Genomic DNA, 15,215 nt, shown 5'->3' on the forward strand with positions numbered 1-15,215 from the left:
CATCATTTACACTTTCAAAAGAAAACTTTCACAAAAAAATGGCGTCTGCAAAAGTTTGGGCACCCTGCAGAATTTATAGCATGCACTGCCCCCTTTGCAAAGCTGAGACCTGCCAGTGTCATGGATTGTTCTCAATCATCGTCTGGGAAGACCAGGTGATGTCAATCTCAAAGGTTTTAAATGCCCAGACTCATCTGACCTTGCCCCAACAATCAGCACCATGGGTTCTTCTAAGCAGTTGTCTAGAAAACTGAAACTGAAAATAGTTGATGCTCACAAAGCTGGAGAAGGCTATAAGAAGATAGCAACGCGTTTTAAGATGTCAATATCCTCTGTTCGGAATGTAATTAAGAAATGGCAGTCATCGGGAACAGTGGAAGTTAAAGCAAGATCTGGAAGACCAAGAAAAATATCAGACAGAACAGCTCACAGGATTGTGAGAAAAGCAATTCAAAACCCACGTTTGACTGCACGATCCCTCAGAAAGATCTGGCAGACACTGGAGTTGTGGTACACTATTCCACTATAAAGAGATACTCGTACAAATATGGTCTTCATGGAAGAGTCATCAGAAGAAAACCTCTTCTACGTTCTCACAACAAAAATCAGCGTTTGAACTTTGGAATTGAACATATAGACAAGCCTGATGCATTTTGGAAACAAGTTCTGTGGACCGATGAGGTTAAAATAGAACTTTTTGGCCGGAATGAGCAAAGGTACGTTTGGAGAAGAAAGGGCACAGAATTTAATGAAAAGAACCTCTGTCCAACTGTTAAGCATGGGGGTGGATCAATCATGCTTTGGGGTTGTATTGCAGCCAGTGGCACAGGGAACATTTCACGAGTAGAAGGAAAAATGGATTCAATAAAATTTCAGCAAATTTTGGATGGTAACTTGATGCCATCTGTGAAAAAGCTGAAGTTAAAGAGAGGATGGCTTCTACAAATGGATAATGATCCTAAACACACCTCAAAATCCACAGGGGATTACATCAAGAGGCGTAAACTGAAGGTTTTCCCATGGCCTTCACAATCTCCTGACCTCAACATAATTGAAAATCTATGGATAGACCTTAAAAGAGCAGTGCGTGACAGACAGCCCAGAAATCTCAAAGAACTGGAAGACTTTTGTAAGGAAGAATGGGCAAAGATACCTCAAACAAGAATTGAAAGACTCTTGGCTGGCTACAAAAAATGTTTACAAGCTGTGATACTTGCCAAAGGGGGCAGTACAAGATATTAACTCTGCACGGTGCCCAAACTTTTGCAGACGCCATTTTTTTGTTTTCTGTAACTTTGAAAGTGTAAATGATGGAAATAAAATCTAACTTTTTTGACATATTATAAGAATGTATAATCTGTAATTTGATGCCTTTTGGAGATTTTTCCATCTTTCCTTGGCTTTGTTATGCACATTAATACAAATTTTTACCTGGGGTGCCCAAACTTTCGATCCCCACTGTATATACATATATATACTTTGTTTTACTTTTACTGATTTGATTTTTATGCAAAGGACATTTTTTTTAAGCGCACAGAATAATTAAAAGTTTAAAGTGGTATATTCAGTGGCTCTGCACTATATGAGTTACTTTATGTGTTATTTGGTGGAGTGAAATCACTAGGAGTGTACAGCAGCAACTGAATACACTTGAGTAATAAATACGGACACAGGATTTTGTCTTATATTGACATAGGATTTAAATAGGTAAGAGTTCACAATTTAGAGGTAGCACTGATTGTATTTTATACACAGGTTTTTACTTTGAGTTAGGGCTCTGATAAAGACATTTTCCCTTGCTTCCTGTTCTGATGACTATGTTTTACTAGATAGGAAGCTAAACAGTACTGTAGATTTTTTTACAGAGGTTTATACTACAAAAAAAGAACAACTAAAGAGGAAAATGTGACAGGGAACTGGTTAATAAAGAACGGTCTCACCAAAAGGGGAACAATTGGGAGTTATGAATACAATGTAATTACAATGTAATAAGTATTTCTGTGCAAATAGAAGGGGATGGACCTCCTAAAGAGCATCTTGAACTGCTAACACCCTCCATGGCTAAGGGAAAAGTACATTCCATGCCACATAAAGCCTTTGCTCGGTCACACTTTGTCCTTTTGGCAGTGTAAAACATGGGGATTTAAACTTAAATCAATCTGTCTAGCAATATTCTTTTTACTGAATTGCTTAGTTTTGGCTCCAGAAATGAAAAACTAGTAGTAGTAAAACTGGAAAAACAAAAAACAAAGTATGTGTGCTAGAAAACAACAATGTTTATTATAATGTTTATTATAATGTAGTATTCAGGCTTAAACTCAAGGGAAATTAAGTAAAAAATAAGTCAGAATTTTGGTCTGGCAGCTATTCATACGTGAAGGAAAACAGAGTAAGGAGGAGGGGAGAAAGAAAGTGGGCATATAGATGGGGCCTGGTTTACGCGGACACTCTCTTCACTCAAAACCTAAAACTATCATCTTTCTTACAACAAAAGCCTCATCTGTGCCCTGTCTGAGGTTACTGTCACTGTACTCTTAAAGGAACACTAAAGGAAAAAACATTTTTGTGTAAAATAACAAACATGTTATACTTACCTCCACTGTGCAGCTCCTTTTGCACAGAGTGTCCCCGAACCCTGTCTTCTGGGGTCCCTCAGCGGCTGTCTCGGCTCCTCCTCGCAAGAGCTTTCCACCTTCATGTGAGCAAGCTCGCATGGTGGAAAGCTTTTGAGGGCGCGCTCTTGTGATACAGCAGCGGGCATAGCCACCGACTGTATCACTCTGTCCCGCCCCCCGGTGTCCAGCGTTTTCGGAATGTGATTGACAGCAGCGCCAGCCAATGGCTGCGCTGCTATCAATCCGTCCAACCTAGCCAATCAACGGTCAGGCTGGCAACCAGAGGATGACGGGGACAAGCGCGGGACTTTCGAGGGGTGAGGTAAGTAAAACGGGGGTTCGGGGGGGCCGTTACCATTAAGGTGAAAAAACATTTACCTTTACAACCCCTTTAAGGCCATGACTTCTAGACTTGGGCTATAAACCCTGCTCACCCACCTCACTAAACATTACCTATTAGCCAACCCTCTGCAAGATAAGTGTGCCTTGGAATCAAGGCACTCTTTGCAAAGAAAAACAGCATGCAGGTGGGGGGCTTGGCATTGCAGGTAGGCATAGCTTATGCCCCAATTTGAGGTCACTATTAAAAAAAGTTCTAAATGCTTAAGGTTTTTTTTACCTTCATGCATTCTATGCATGAAGATAAAAAAACCTTCAGGCTGGGTTCACACTAGTACGAATTGAATGCGGTTTTCCCTGCATCCAATTCGCACAGCAGGAGATTGTGACCGGCTCTCCATGGAGCTGGTTCACATATCTCCGCAGCTGCTCAGGTGTGATTTGCACAGGAGCCCTATGCACCTTTTGGTCCATTTCAGATCCGTATTCAGCCAAAAATTCAAATCTGAAATGTTTAACAAGGATGTACCGGACTCCTGCTGTGAGCCTCTGCGTTCTCATATGTGAACACAGCCTTTGTGTGCAGCTCCCCCCTCAGCCCTCACCTAAACCTCACCCCGATCCAGCGACATGCACGAGAGCAGAAGCTCACCCGGAATTTCTTCCTCCTCATTGGTTGAGACACAGCAGTGGACACAGCCAGTGAGGAGGGAGCGGGGGCGAGCCATGCTGTTTGTGCCCCCAGAGCAAGGGGAACTTGGCGGGGGGGGTTCCAGAAGAACCGTTGGTTATGCCTCGTACACACAACCGTTTTTTCCGACAAGAAAACTGCCATTTTTTAGATTGGTCGGGAAAACCAGTCGTGTGTATGCACCATAGAAGTTTTCCCTACGAGGAAACTGCCCGCCAAAAAAATTTGAACCTGCTCTATTTTTTCCCGTTGTTTTTCCCATCAGTCTTTTTCTCATCGCAAAAACCGCTCGTGTGTATGCCTCTCCTCCCTCCCTGTCCACAACCTTCTGGGAAATGTCACAGGTCCCAGAAGGCTGCAAGACTATACCTAAAGCACAGCATGGTAAGCAGACGACTGCCCACAGTAAGCATGCCAGGGACTGGTTTGGTTGAGAATGGCGCTGGACCCCTGGACAGGTAAGTGTCCCTTTATTTAAAGCATTTGTAACTGCTGACTTTTAGTTTTTTCAAACAGGATGAAGAACCGCTTCAAGAAACCAAGTAGTGTCATTGCCAACAGCCTCAAAAACTAGAATATTATTTTTGAAAATGTTGAGACATGGGCTCATATACAAAAAAAGCAATGAAATCCCTTCTGTTTTTTTTACCTACCCTATGACAAATAGCATGTTATTCATTACTGATTGATTTTGGCACTCCATGTCCAAAATTGTCTATACCAAACCAGGAGATTTTACATGAGGTGTTTTCAACGATTAATCTTAGTGAGAACATTGATCACACAGCAGTGTCAATTCTAGTAAGGCCATTTAAAGGAGAATCATTAACATTCCTGTTTCACTTTTCTACTTGGAAAATGATTAAAGCGTTTTAGAACCTGTTGTCTATCCCTGGACAACTGTCAGGACAGCACAATAGCATGTGGATAACCATGTGGTGCAGGACGTGACTGGTGTGCTTTCATTCCTGACACATACATTTGCAACACCTTTCAGCAGGACAATGTTTTACTCTATATATTGTAGCAACCCACATTGTTCTATTTATAAAGTTTAAAATATTCAGGGCATTTTGACCTCCAAAAAAAAAAATCTTGCCTCCACACTGCCAAGCAGACCTATTTCACCAATCTCATTAATACCTTCTCAACCAGTCCCCATGAACCCTTCTCTACCTTTAACTCTTTACTTTGTCCTCCACTGCCTCCACCCACTAACTCACTCACTGTCCAGGAGATTGCTAATCACTTCAAAAATAAGATTGATTTAATTTGTGATGAAATGTTCACTCTACAGGTATCTCCCCCACTTAACACCCCATGTCAACAGCCTTATTCAACCCTGCTACTATAGACAAGGTTGCTAAACTCATTTCTATAAACCCACCTAACCACCTTTCCCCTGGATCCTGTGCTCTCTCAAATACTACGGTCACCCTATGACTCTATCCTAAACTCTCTAACCCACATATTCAATCTCTCTCTCTTCTGGCAACTTCCCCAACTCTCTAAAACAGGTATCATCAAACTACGGCCCTCCAGTTGTTGCAGAACTACACGTCCCATGAGACCGTGTAAAACTCTGACATTGACAGACATGACTAGGCATGATGGGAATTGTAGTTCCTGAACAACTGGAGGGCCAAAGTTTGAAGACCCATTCTCTAAAACAAGCACTGGTCACCCCCATACTTAAAAAGCCGTCCGTGGACCCTACCAATGTTAACAATCTGCGCCCTATCTCCTTGCTCCCTTTTTCCTCTAAACTCCTTAAATGTCTGGTCTACAACCGATTGACCACCTCATTAAAAATAACCTTCTTGATCCCCTTCAGTCTGTATTTTGCCCTCAACACTCCACACAGTGTTGACATTTTTAAACTCACAAATCACTTACTAACCCGAAAAAAGCATTGGACACTATTCTGAACTCCTACTCCTCGACCTTTCGGCTACCTTTGATACTGTTGACCACCCCCCTCCTTCTCAAAAAAACTTTCCTCCTTTGGTCTCCATGACTGTACTCTTTGCTGGCTCACATCCTACTTATCCCACCGCACCTTCAGTTCCTTCAGCACCTTTAGTGTCATTTGCAATTCTACTTCCTCCACTCCACTCCTCTTCCCAAGGTTCTGTTCTTGGACCTCTCCTATTTTCAATCTACACCTCCTCCCTGTGTCAGCTGATAGCCTCCTGTGGCTTTTAATATAATTTCTACACTCATGACACCCAAATCTATCTCTCCACCCCTCAGCTCACACCATCAGTCTCCACACACATCACTAATTTACTAACGGACATATCTGTCTGGAAGTCACACCACTTCCTCAAACTCAGCTTGTCCAAAACAGAGTTCATAATATTTCCACCCACACGTGCCTTTTCCCCTGACTTTTCTGTCAAGTGCAATGGAACAACCATCCACCCATCCCGTATCACTTGATTATCCCTCTTAGATTGTAAGCTCTAACGACCAGGACCCTCTGATTCCTCCTGCATTAAATTGTATTTTAACTGTACTGTTTGCCCTAAAGTTGTAAAGTACTGCACAAACTGTTGGCGCTATATTAATCCTGTATAATAATACATTTAAGTATATGTGTATATTACATTTACTTAAATTTTACATCATGTCCGATCCCTCTACTTCTTATCATTTGGTAGATATATGTGAGACTGGAGGATACATATAGAAGAGTGGTGTAGACACCTTCTAAGTGTGCTAGGACAAGACATCTAAAGAAGCGGGACAAAAAGAGCACATGCAGCCCAGAGAATTGATGAATAGAGCACCTTTGCCTTTCTGTAATTAGAGAGGTTAATGAGTGGGTAAATGCAGTTTCAAATTTGAATGGAGGAGATAGTGATTTGTGGTGGAGTAAATGAAGGTAAAAAAACACGTTTTGTGATGGTAGTTTCATGACTGGGTCGAAATGGGTTGAATCACATTTAATTTGGGGAGACTACTTTACAGTTAGGAAGAGACTGTTACTAATTTAATGACACTGGAAAAATCTACTTTGCAAAGAATACCCAATCATAGGGTAATTTCTCTTGCAAAGTGCCTCAATGGCCTTTAGAAAATCAACTCCCCTGTTCTCTGCAAGTAACATTTTTATAGGCACACTCCCAAAGCTTAGGCCTAGCGATAGGCTGTTCAGGGACAAAGTACTACTTAGTGGAAAGCAGAAGGGAATATTCTAATTTCTCCTTTACCTTGAAATTCAGTCCACTGTGGCACTTTGGGTGGTAGACTACAACAGTGCAGACAGAAATAGCTCTGTATAGTGCCTGCAGTCTATATAATGAATGCCTACAGTGCAGTTTTTCTTTGGGCAAATTTTTTTTTAATACATTTTTATTTTATTTTTCTATTTCATATATAGCATTTAGAAGGTTCAGTTATATCACATTTCTTCATTTTTCTTTTCTTATATCATAAATGCATTTTCATAATCCAAGTAAAAAACCTTCAAAAGAAAATACATGCAATTTTGGTGGGCGATTGAAGGGCTGCAAGGCTCACACCCCACTCCCCTCCCTCTCTCTCCCCCACTCACAATGCCCCTACCCCATTACCCTAGTTGCAGCTCCACCTCACCCCCCTTTTATTGACTTCTAATACTTCTAATACTCAGAATTCCCTTCTATCTATGCCCCTCTTCTACTTATTAACCACCAGTCGTTAATGCTGAGTTCAACCACTCATCCCAAATTCTGTAATATCTCTGAGGTGTTCCTCTATGCTCATACAGTAATTTCTCACATGGGAGTATTTGATTTACTGCTTTGAGCCATTGTTCCTTTGAGGGAAGCATTTGTTGAATCCATCCAAGTACAATTTGCTTGCGTGCCATAAATAAAGTTTCTTGTAGACAGATCTTAGCGTATCTATTCCACCTCTGATTCTCGACTAGTCCCAAAAAACATACTTCCAAGGTGAGGGGAACACTTCCTCCCATCACCTCCGACAGTATATTCAGGACCTGCCTCCTATATCTATTAATGCTCAGACAAGACCACATTACATGCTCAAAATCAGCCCGTGGGAGGTGACATCTTGCACACTCCACATTTGGTACTCGCCCCATCAGACTTAATTTATATGGTGTAAGGTAGACCTGGTGTTTTATATAAAACTGTATCAATCTGTTATTACTTGCAGGTGAGACTGCCAAATGTGATTTACACGCTTCCCTCCAAATCTCATCTGTCATAGATGTACATAGATTGTTTGCCACTTCCTCTTGATCTGGAGCGGATTCTCCCTTATGTTAGCCTGCATCAAGTATGTGTACAGCTTGAACACTTGTGCACATTTTTGGGAACAAAAAACACAAGAATAAGACAGCAGTTGCCCAATCTAGTTATTTTGAGCAGACAGTTGTTCTCAATGACATTGAATTATGTGTGTGTTATATCTTAAAGGGGTTGTAAAGGAAAAAAATATATATATTTTAAAAATAACAACCATGTTATACTTATCTCCACTGTGCAGCTCGTTTTGCACAGAGTGGCCCCAATCCACGTCTTCTGGTGTCCCTCCGTGACTGTCTCTGGTCCTCCCCGCAAGAACTCCACACATTCATGCGAGCGAGCTTGCATGGTGTGGAGTCCTTGCGGGCGCGCTCCCGTGATACAGCCGACGGCCATAGCCGCCGACTGTATCACTCGGCCCTGCCCCCCCGGCACACCGCGTCATTGGTTGTGATTGACAGCAGTGCGAGCCAATGGCTGTGCTGCTTCAGTCGACCAATGAATGAACCGAGAAGCCGGCCAAGATGCAAGTGTGTTCACAGCGCGGGACTTTGAAGGGGTAAGGAAAGTAAACGGGGGGCTGGGGAGGCTGGTATTGTCGGAAGTTTTTTCACCTTAATGCATAGAATGCATTAAGGTGAAAAAACGTTTACCTTTACAATCCCTTTAATCATACAGATAGCATAAGTCCTACTTTCATTGTTTTACATGCTTATGAGTCCTTTTATCTCTGCTCAGAATTTTCCTGTCCGTCGTTTGGAGACATGATAATGGCTTCAGAATACACCAAAAATGTTATGACCATCACCAAGTATGAGACAGGTTCATATAACAGTAATAAATGAAGTAACAGAGAAAAGGAAACTAAACAGAGGGGGGGGGGGGTGATTCACAGAGAGTTAGGCCGGCGTATCAGTAGATAACTGACCTGACTCGGAATCTACACCAACGCAAATTTAAGCGTATTCTGGAAACCAGATACGCTTAAATTAGGCTCAGATACGAGCGGCGTAAGTGTCTTACACCGTCGTACGCTTGCCCGACGCAGTAAAGATACGCCGTTTATGTAACGCACTTTCAGGCCTAAAGTTATTCCATCAAATAGCTGGAATAGTAATGTTAAGTATGGCCGTCGTTCCTGCATCACAATTTGAAAATTTTACGTCGTTTGCGTAAGTCATCCGTGAATAGGGATTTACGTCATTTACGTCCACGGCGAAACCAGTAGGACCGTGCGGCGTACTTTGCCACAATGCACACTGGGATATGTACACGGACGGCGCATGCGCCGTTCATAAAATACGTCAATCACGTCAGGACACCCAGTATTAATATAAAACACGCCCCCTCAGCCGAATTTGAATTAGGCGCCATTACGCCCGCCCGATTTACGCTACGCCGTAACTTAGCAGGCAAGTACTTTGTGAATCATGTACTTGCCTTGCTAACTTACGGCGGCGTAGTGTAAAAACGATCCACTACGCCGCCGCAACAATACGCCTGCCTACCTGAATCTAGCTAAGGGTGTGCAATAGAGATAATCTCAGTGGAATCCCAATAGTACATTGGCCACTTTTCTGAAACCCAGTTGACAGCTTTCCATTGTTCAAAAATTGCCAAAAAAGTACCATTGTTAGTAAACTTCAGAATGAAAAACACATCTATGGACCCAAAAAATTGTAAATCTCAGGTTATTCTCAACCCACAAATGTAGTTATATCTTTGAGATTAGAGTTCCACTGAGAGAAACCGAACCCAAACAATGAAGGTACAATGAAAGAAACCCAAAAGGAAGATGTCCAAAGATGTATCCATTTTTTTCGACAGAAAATAAATCAATATAACCCTTAGAACATTATCTAGAACTAGCACTGGGACACGGTCAAAAATATTGGCAACAGTGTATAATGATGAAAAATTTAGCTGAAGGTGGAAAGTGCAGATGGAAGCCTTTGACACTTTTAATCTGCAGTTTGTGCAATCATTTCCCATAACAGATGTTCAGGTCAAACAAAGGCTAACTGCACCATGTACAGTTTTATAGGTGAGGCTAATTTTTAGAACTGTCCGCAAAGAACGTCAGTCTTTGTTTTTCTAAGAAACCAAGACATTGAATACATGCAGATGATAGACACGCAAGCTACATTTCCCACAAAATGATTGTTAGACAAGAAATAAGAAGAGTTTTAATTTGCAATTATATATAAAAAATAAAAAGAAGATTTTTTTTCTAGGCAAAGCATCACATAACCATTGCATTAAAAGGAAAAATAAGTTCTTACTTTTCGTGTAAACACTGTATCAACTTGCCAAACAAAAACTAATTATAACCTTTTAGCATGGCTTTTCACTTTTTGTATATTTTTGTGGTATCCATAGCAAATTTGCCCTAACCTTCAATATATCTTTCTAATTTTGCTTTGTTCCGTTGTCAGTGTGTAAGAACAGTGGGGGTTGCCTAACAATGATTTGCAGTAACGCTACAGTATATGCTTCCTAGTAACACCGGACAATATACAAGAAAATAAACATGTGACTTACAGCTGTGTCATGTCAATGTTCTGTGGTTGAAAATTGATGCAAACCTGTTAGCTATTTTAAACAAGTCCTGCAAAAAAAACAAGCTGACATGTTTGCTTTAAGGCTGCTGTCATCGAGACTAAATTTATGCTTTTGTGATCTCTTGTTTATATGTTAGCCCAGGAAGTTTTTCTCTCCTACAAACTATCTATTTCTAGTATCCTGGTACCATTTTCATCACCCTTAATAAAAAATGACCTCTCTTCTGAAAATGGGGAACTAGGTAGACTGGCAATTACTTCCTATGGCCAGTTCACCATCCTTGTTTTAGCAGATGTGCTATGCTGCTTCAGTGTGGGCAGGTTAAGAGGTGCTCCTAGGCTAAGGGTTCCTTTTGGAGATACCTGTTTCTATTTATTTTATTACTACAGAAGCCAAGGGGGAAGGAAATAAGTATACATTTTTTTTAATGTGCACTAATATTTAAAGCCAACCTTACTTTTGTTACAGCAGTGTAATTTGGTAGTTGTATTGCAGTGTAGACACCTTCAATTTGCTCCATATACTCCAAAGACGTGCTGGTAGGTTAATTGGTTCCTGTCTAAAATGGCCCTAGTATGTGTATTTAGGAATGCAAGTTAGGGACCTTAGATTGCATGCTCCCTGAGGGCAGGGACTGATGTAAATGTACAATGTATGTGTAAAGCGCTACGTAAATTAGAAGCGCTATATAAGTACCTGAAATAATATGTGAAAAAATAGTGATGCGCTAATATCAACTAATGTAAGTTACACAGTACTGCATGTGTTAATGTAAAATCCAAACACTAAAATTTGCAAAAACCAGTGTAATATGATACAAGAGACACAGTAGGTACAATGATCATTAGGAAAAAAGTCCTGTGATGAGCGGGATGATCCACCGCACTTCCCCTCAGTGGTTCAAACAAAACACTCACAGCGTTCCAGTATTGACACAGACCGATACTTGAAGTGCTCAGGGATATCACAGATCATATACAAAGGAGAAAGAAAAAAACAAAACCTCATTGCGCAATATCGTATGATAAGGTGCGGACAGAGACTACACTGATAGTGTGTGCACTCATGAATCCCCGTATGGACACAGGCTCGTATTTGCAGCTCAGTGCGATGGTCTCCTCATTCGGATAAGCATCCGATGGTCTCGTCACTGTAGGCTCCTCCCCCACACGTTGCGTCACTCGTCACGACGACATATTACACTGGTGTTTGCAAATTTTAGTGTTTGGATGTCACATTAACACATGCAGTACTGTGTACCTTACACTAGTTGATATTAGCGCATCACTATTTTTTCACATAATTTTTTCGGTTCAGTTCACCGTTTGGATTGCAGCTGTATCATTTGTTTATTTTTGTTTGGTTTTCCTGATAATTTGTATGTAGTAGCGCTGTAGTACCTTCCACAACACCTGAAATAATATACTGCAACTTTGCCCAGCATCTTCTGGTCTTCAGTAATCTCTAAACCATGTTCTGATAAGTCAATCTTGCTGGCCTGGTTTCTGCAACTTTCTACTGTTCACCAATGCTATCCATTTATTGAACAACCAATATTCTATAGCAGCCGGTGGAAGAGGCATTGCCATCTCTCAACTTCAGGGATGCCTCAAGTTTAGGAGTTCTCCAGACTGTAAAGATGCTGGACAAAGCTTTGCAGAAATGAAAAGGATAACGCTAAAGATCATTTCCACCTTAAAGTAGAACGCTAGGCAAAACTTTTTTTTCAATTTGGATAGAGTCTCATTACAGAGATTTCCCTTCACTTCCTGTCCCAGAGCCAAAAAGGAAGTGAGAGGAAATCCCTGCAAATTAAGGGAATTCCTTGGGGACCCCCATATCACCAGAACTAGTGTCTCAATTGGAAGATTTCCCATCTATTACTTTTCTGGGAACAACCCAAAACTTGGGATTTTCTTTTACCTTCACATTCAATGATAATGGTAAACAGGACAAATAGAGAGGGTGAATCTCCTAAACAGGGGCACAGACAGCAACAAAAACACACAGATGTTCTAAAAAGTTTTGCCTTTAGTTATACTTTAAAGTGGTTGTAAATCTAGTTACATTACTTTTACCTACCTACGTACCTGTAGGTGCTGGAAATATCTACTAAATCTGCACAATTTAGGAGATATTTACCATATATGCTTGCGCTGATTCCATCGGCGCATGCAAAATGAAGAAAGGGCACGATCGTGCCGTTTCTAAAGGGCCCCTGCTGTGACTGGTGGCTCCAGCGTGCATGTGTGGGAGTGACGTCACGGGTGTCCAGCCAGTCAAAGAGCTGGAGTCCATGGCCCCGGAAAGAAGAGAGGTGAAGATGGATGAGGCTGACAGTGGGGACATTGCAGTCTTTGTTTGCAGGTAAGTGCAACATAATGGGCTAGTATGCGATGAATACTAGCCCATTATGCGTTCACTTTGCAGGGGAAAAAAGAGGAAGTAAAATCCATCAGGGTTTACTTCCTCCTTAAGTTTATAACTAAAAAATAAATTGCTCAGGTGTTTTAAAAAAGGAGAAAAACAGCTCTCTTCATTACCCACATTCACCTTGGCATTGATCCTTTCAGACACTCTTCTCCATCCCATGCTGTTTGTCCTCTCTAATGATGAATGGCGCCCAGAATTATTAAATAACTTCTTGTGAGTCCAAGCTGGCATTGCCATACCCCTGGAGGCATACTACAGCCTAGACTAATAGTACAATGCTGCAGAAAATGGTGCTCACTGTGCAGCCCCACTTAGGCCTCGTTCACACGACCGAGGATCTCGTTGGGCGAAACACATCGTTTTGCTCGTCGAGTTCCTTGTTAGGCTGTCGAGGAACTCGACGTGCCAATTTTCTCCATTCCCGTCGAGGAAAAAGAGAACATGCTCTCTTTTTGGCTCATCGAGTTTCTTGACAGTTTCCTCGTCCAAAAATGTACACACGACCGGTTTCCTCGGCAAAAAAAAACAGCTTCTTGCTGTTTTTTGCCGAGAAACTCGGTCGTGTGTACGAGGCCTTAGAGATGCACAGTTTTTGCAAAAAGAAGGGCCACATCCAGCTCCTAGTGTACATGCTCTTCACTCAGCCCAATTATTAACTATGACTTGAGCCATACTCTGGATTGTTGGGAGCCACATGAGTGAAGACCAGCCATACAAATAAATAGGCTCAGTGGCACACACATGCTAGACACAGCCACGTCTTTTTTCTGCAATGGTTCAATGCAGCACTAGGGCTACAAAGTGAAGTATTTTGGTATGTGGCTGCCAAAAACCAAGCAGTCCCTCAAGTTTAGCAGTAGAATTAAAATGAATAATCACTTTAAAATAAGAAGTAAATTATAAACTATCAATTGAGATGAATACAGCACAGATACTGCAAGCAGACTATTAAAAAACTCAGAAGTTATTGATGTTCACAGCTGTAAAGGATATCCAGGCTGTAACATACCTTATCATTATTTTTTACATTGTGACATCCCTCCACTCCAGAATGTCTATTTCCATCCGGACAGATAGCAGTTATATTTACAGAAATACCCTTCATGGGATTATACACTTGAATCTTCATCTCTGAGACAAGCGCCTGGAAGAAGACATCAAAGTTTATCCTAAATTTTATTTAGAAAAACATTCATCTCCCCTTTCTGCAGCAACATGAAAAGACTATTTGTGCAAGTTTGGCTGAATAGATGAATTGTTTCCTATCCATAAAGAATGTACTGTAAGCTTTGTTCACAAGCGACATAGTAACGCACTTCTGTAGTAAGACCAACAACTTGCTGGGGAGAAAATTTACGGCAAACAGCAAAAGCAGGTTCTATGTAAATATATTTTGTCAGTATTTCACTTGATTAATGAAGTGATTTTCGTGTTTCTTGAAAAGTGAACCTGTCAAAAATGATTTAAATTCATAACCAACATCACCCATTATAGGTTGACACTTCTGTAGCACCTGAGGAGGCCCTCTTTGCCAGCTCATTCTAAACTAAGGCTTTGATTTCAGTCCTGACCTGGAACTCAGGCAGCACTACCTTTCCATTGTTAAAGCGGAGTTCCACCCAAAAATGGAATTTCCGCTTTTCGGAAAACCCTCCCCCCCTGCAGTGTCAGATTTGACACCTTTCAGGGGAAGGGGGGGAACAGATACCTGTGTAATACGGGTATTTTGCTCCCACTTCCAGGCATAGATACCCAAGCCACCCGCGGGTATCTACACCAATTCCTTTCGTCCCCCCTGCTGTCTTCTGGGAGACACACAGGTCCCAAAAGACAGAAGGGACCAGTGGGGTCACGCATGCACAGTAGGGAGCCAGGAAGTGAAGTCCCAAGGCTTCACTTTCTGATTCCCTTACCAAAGATGGTGGCAGCAGCACTAGAGAGCCAAACGACAGCTTGGCTTCAGGTGCTGACATCGCGGGCGCCCTGGACAGGTAAGTGTCCTTATTTTAAAAGTCAACAGCTGCAGTATTTGTAGCTGCGGACTTAAAAAAAAAAACAAAAAAAAAACGGCGGAACTCCGCTTTGAACTCAAGTTTAAACCAAGGTTTCAATGTTGCTTGTACTCAAGGTCAGGGCTCCTGTGGCCCACACATTAAAAAAATAAAAAAAGAGAGCTCAAGGCAAAAGTTGTTTTTTCTTGTTTTTTCTTGTTTATTTTGTTTATTTCTTGTTTATTTTGGATAAAGTAAGGGAGTCAAAAAAAATCAGACAAAGGTTATAAAACCTTTGTCTGATTTTTTTGCCACGTGTGCCATTGGG

The 15,215-nt window shown here is 41.4% G+C and overlaps 1 protein-coding gene across 1 annotated transcript in view; it reads right to left on the reverse strand.

The window, feature by feature from the left end:
- Positions 1-15,215, reverse strand: part of ITGB8 (integrin subunit beta 8) — a 196,284-nt gene that overhangs the window by 38,353 nt on the left and 142,716 nt on the right. Inside the window, exon 9 of the mRNA XM_040352818.1 lies at positions 13,906-14,040. Within this exon, the coding sequence (XP_040208752.1) occupies positions 13,906-14,040 (135 nt within the window). The remainder of the gene's footprint in view (positions 1-13,905; positions 14,041-15,215) is intronic.

The sequence above is a fragment of the Rana temporaria genome, chromosome 5 (assembly GCF_905171775.1).
Source record: "Rana temporaria chromosome 5, aRanTem1.1, whole genome shotgun sequence".
NCBI classification, from domain to species: Eukaryota; Metazoa; Chordata; class Amphibia; order Anura; family Ranidae; genus Rana; species Rana temporaria.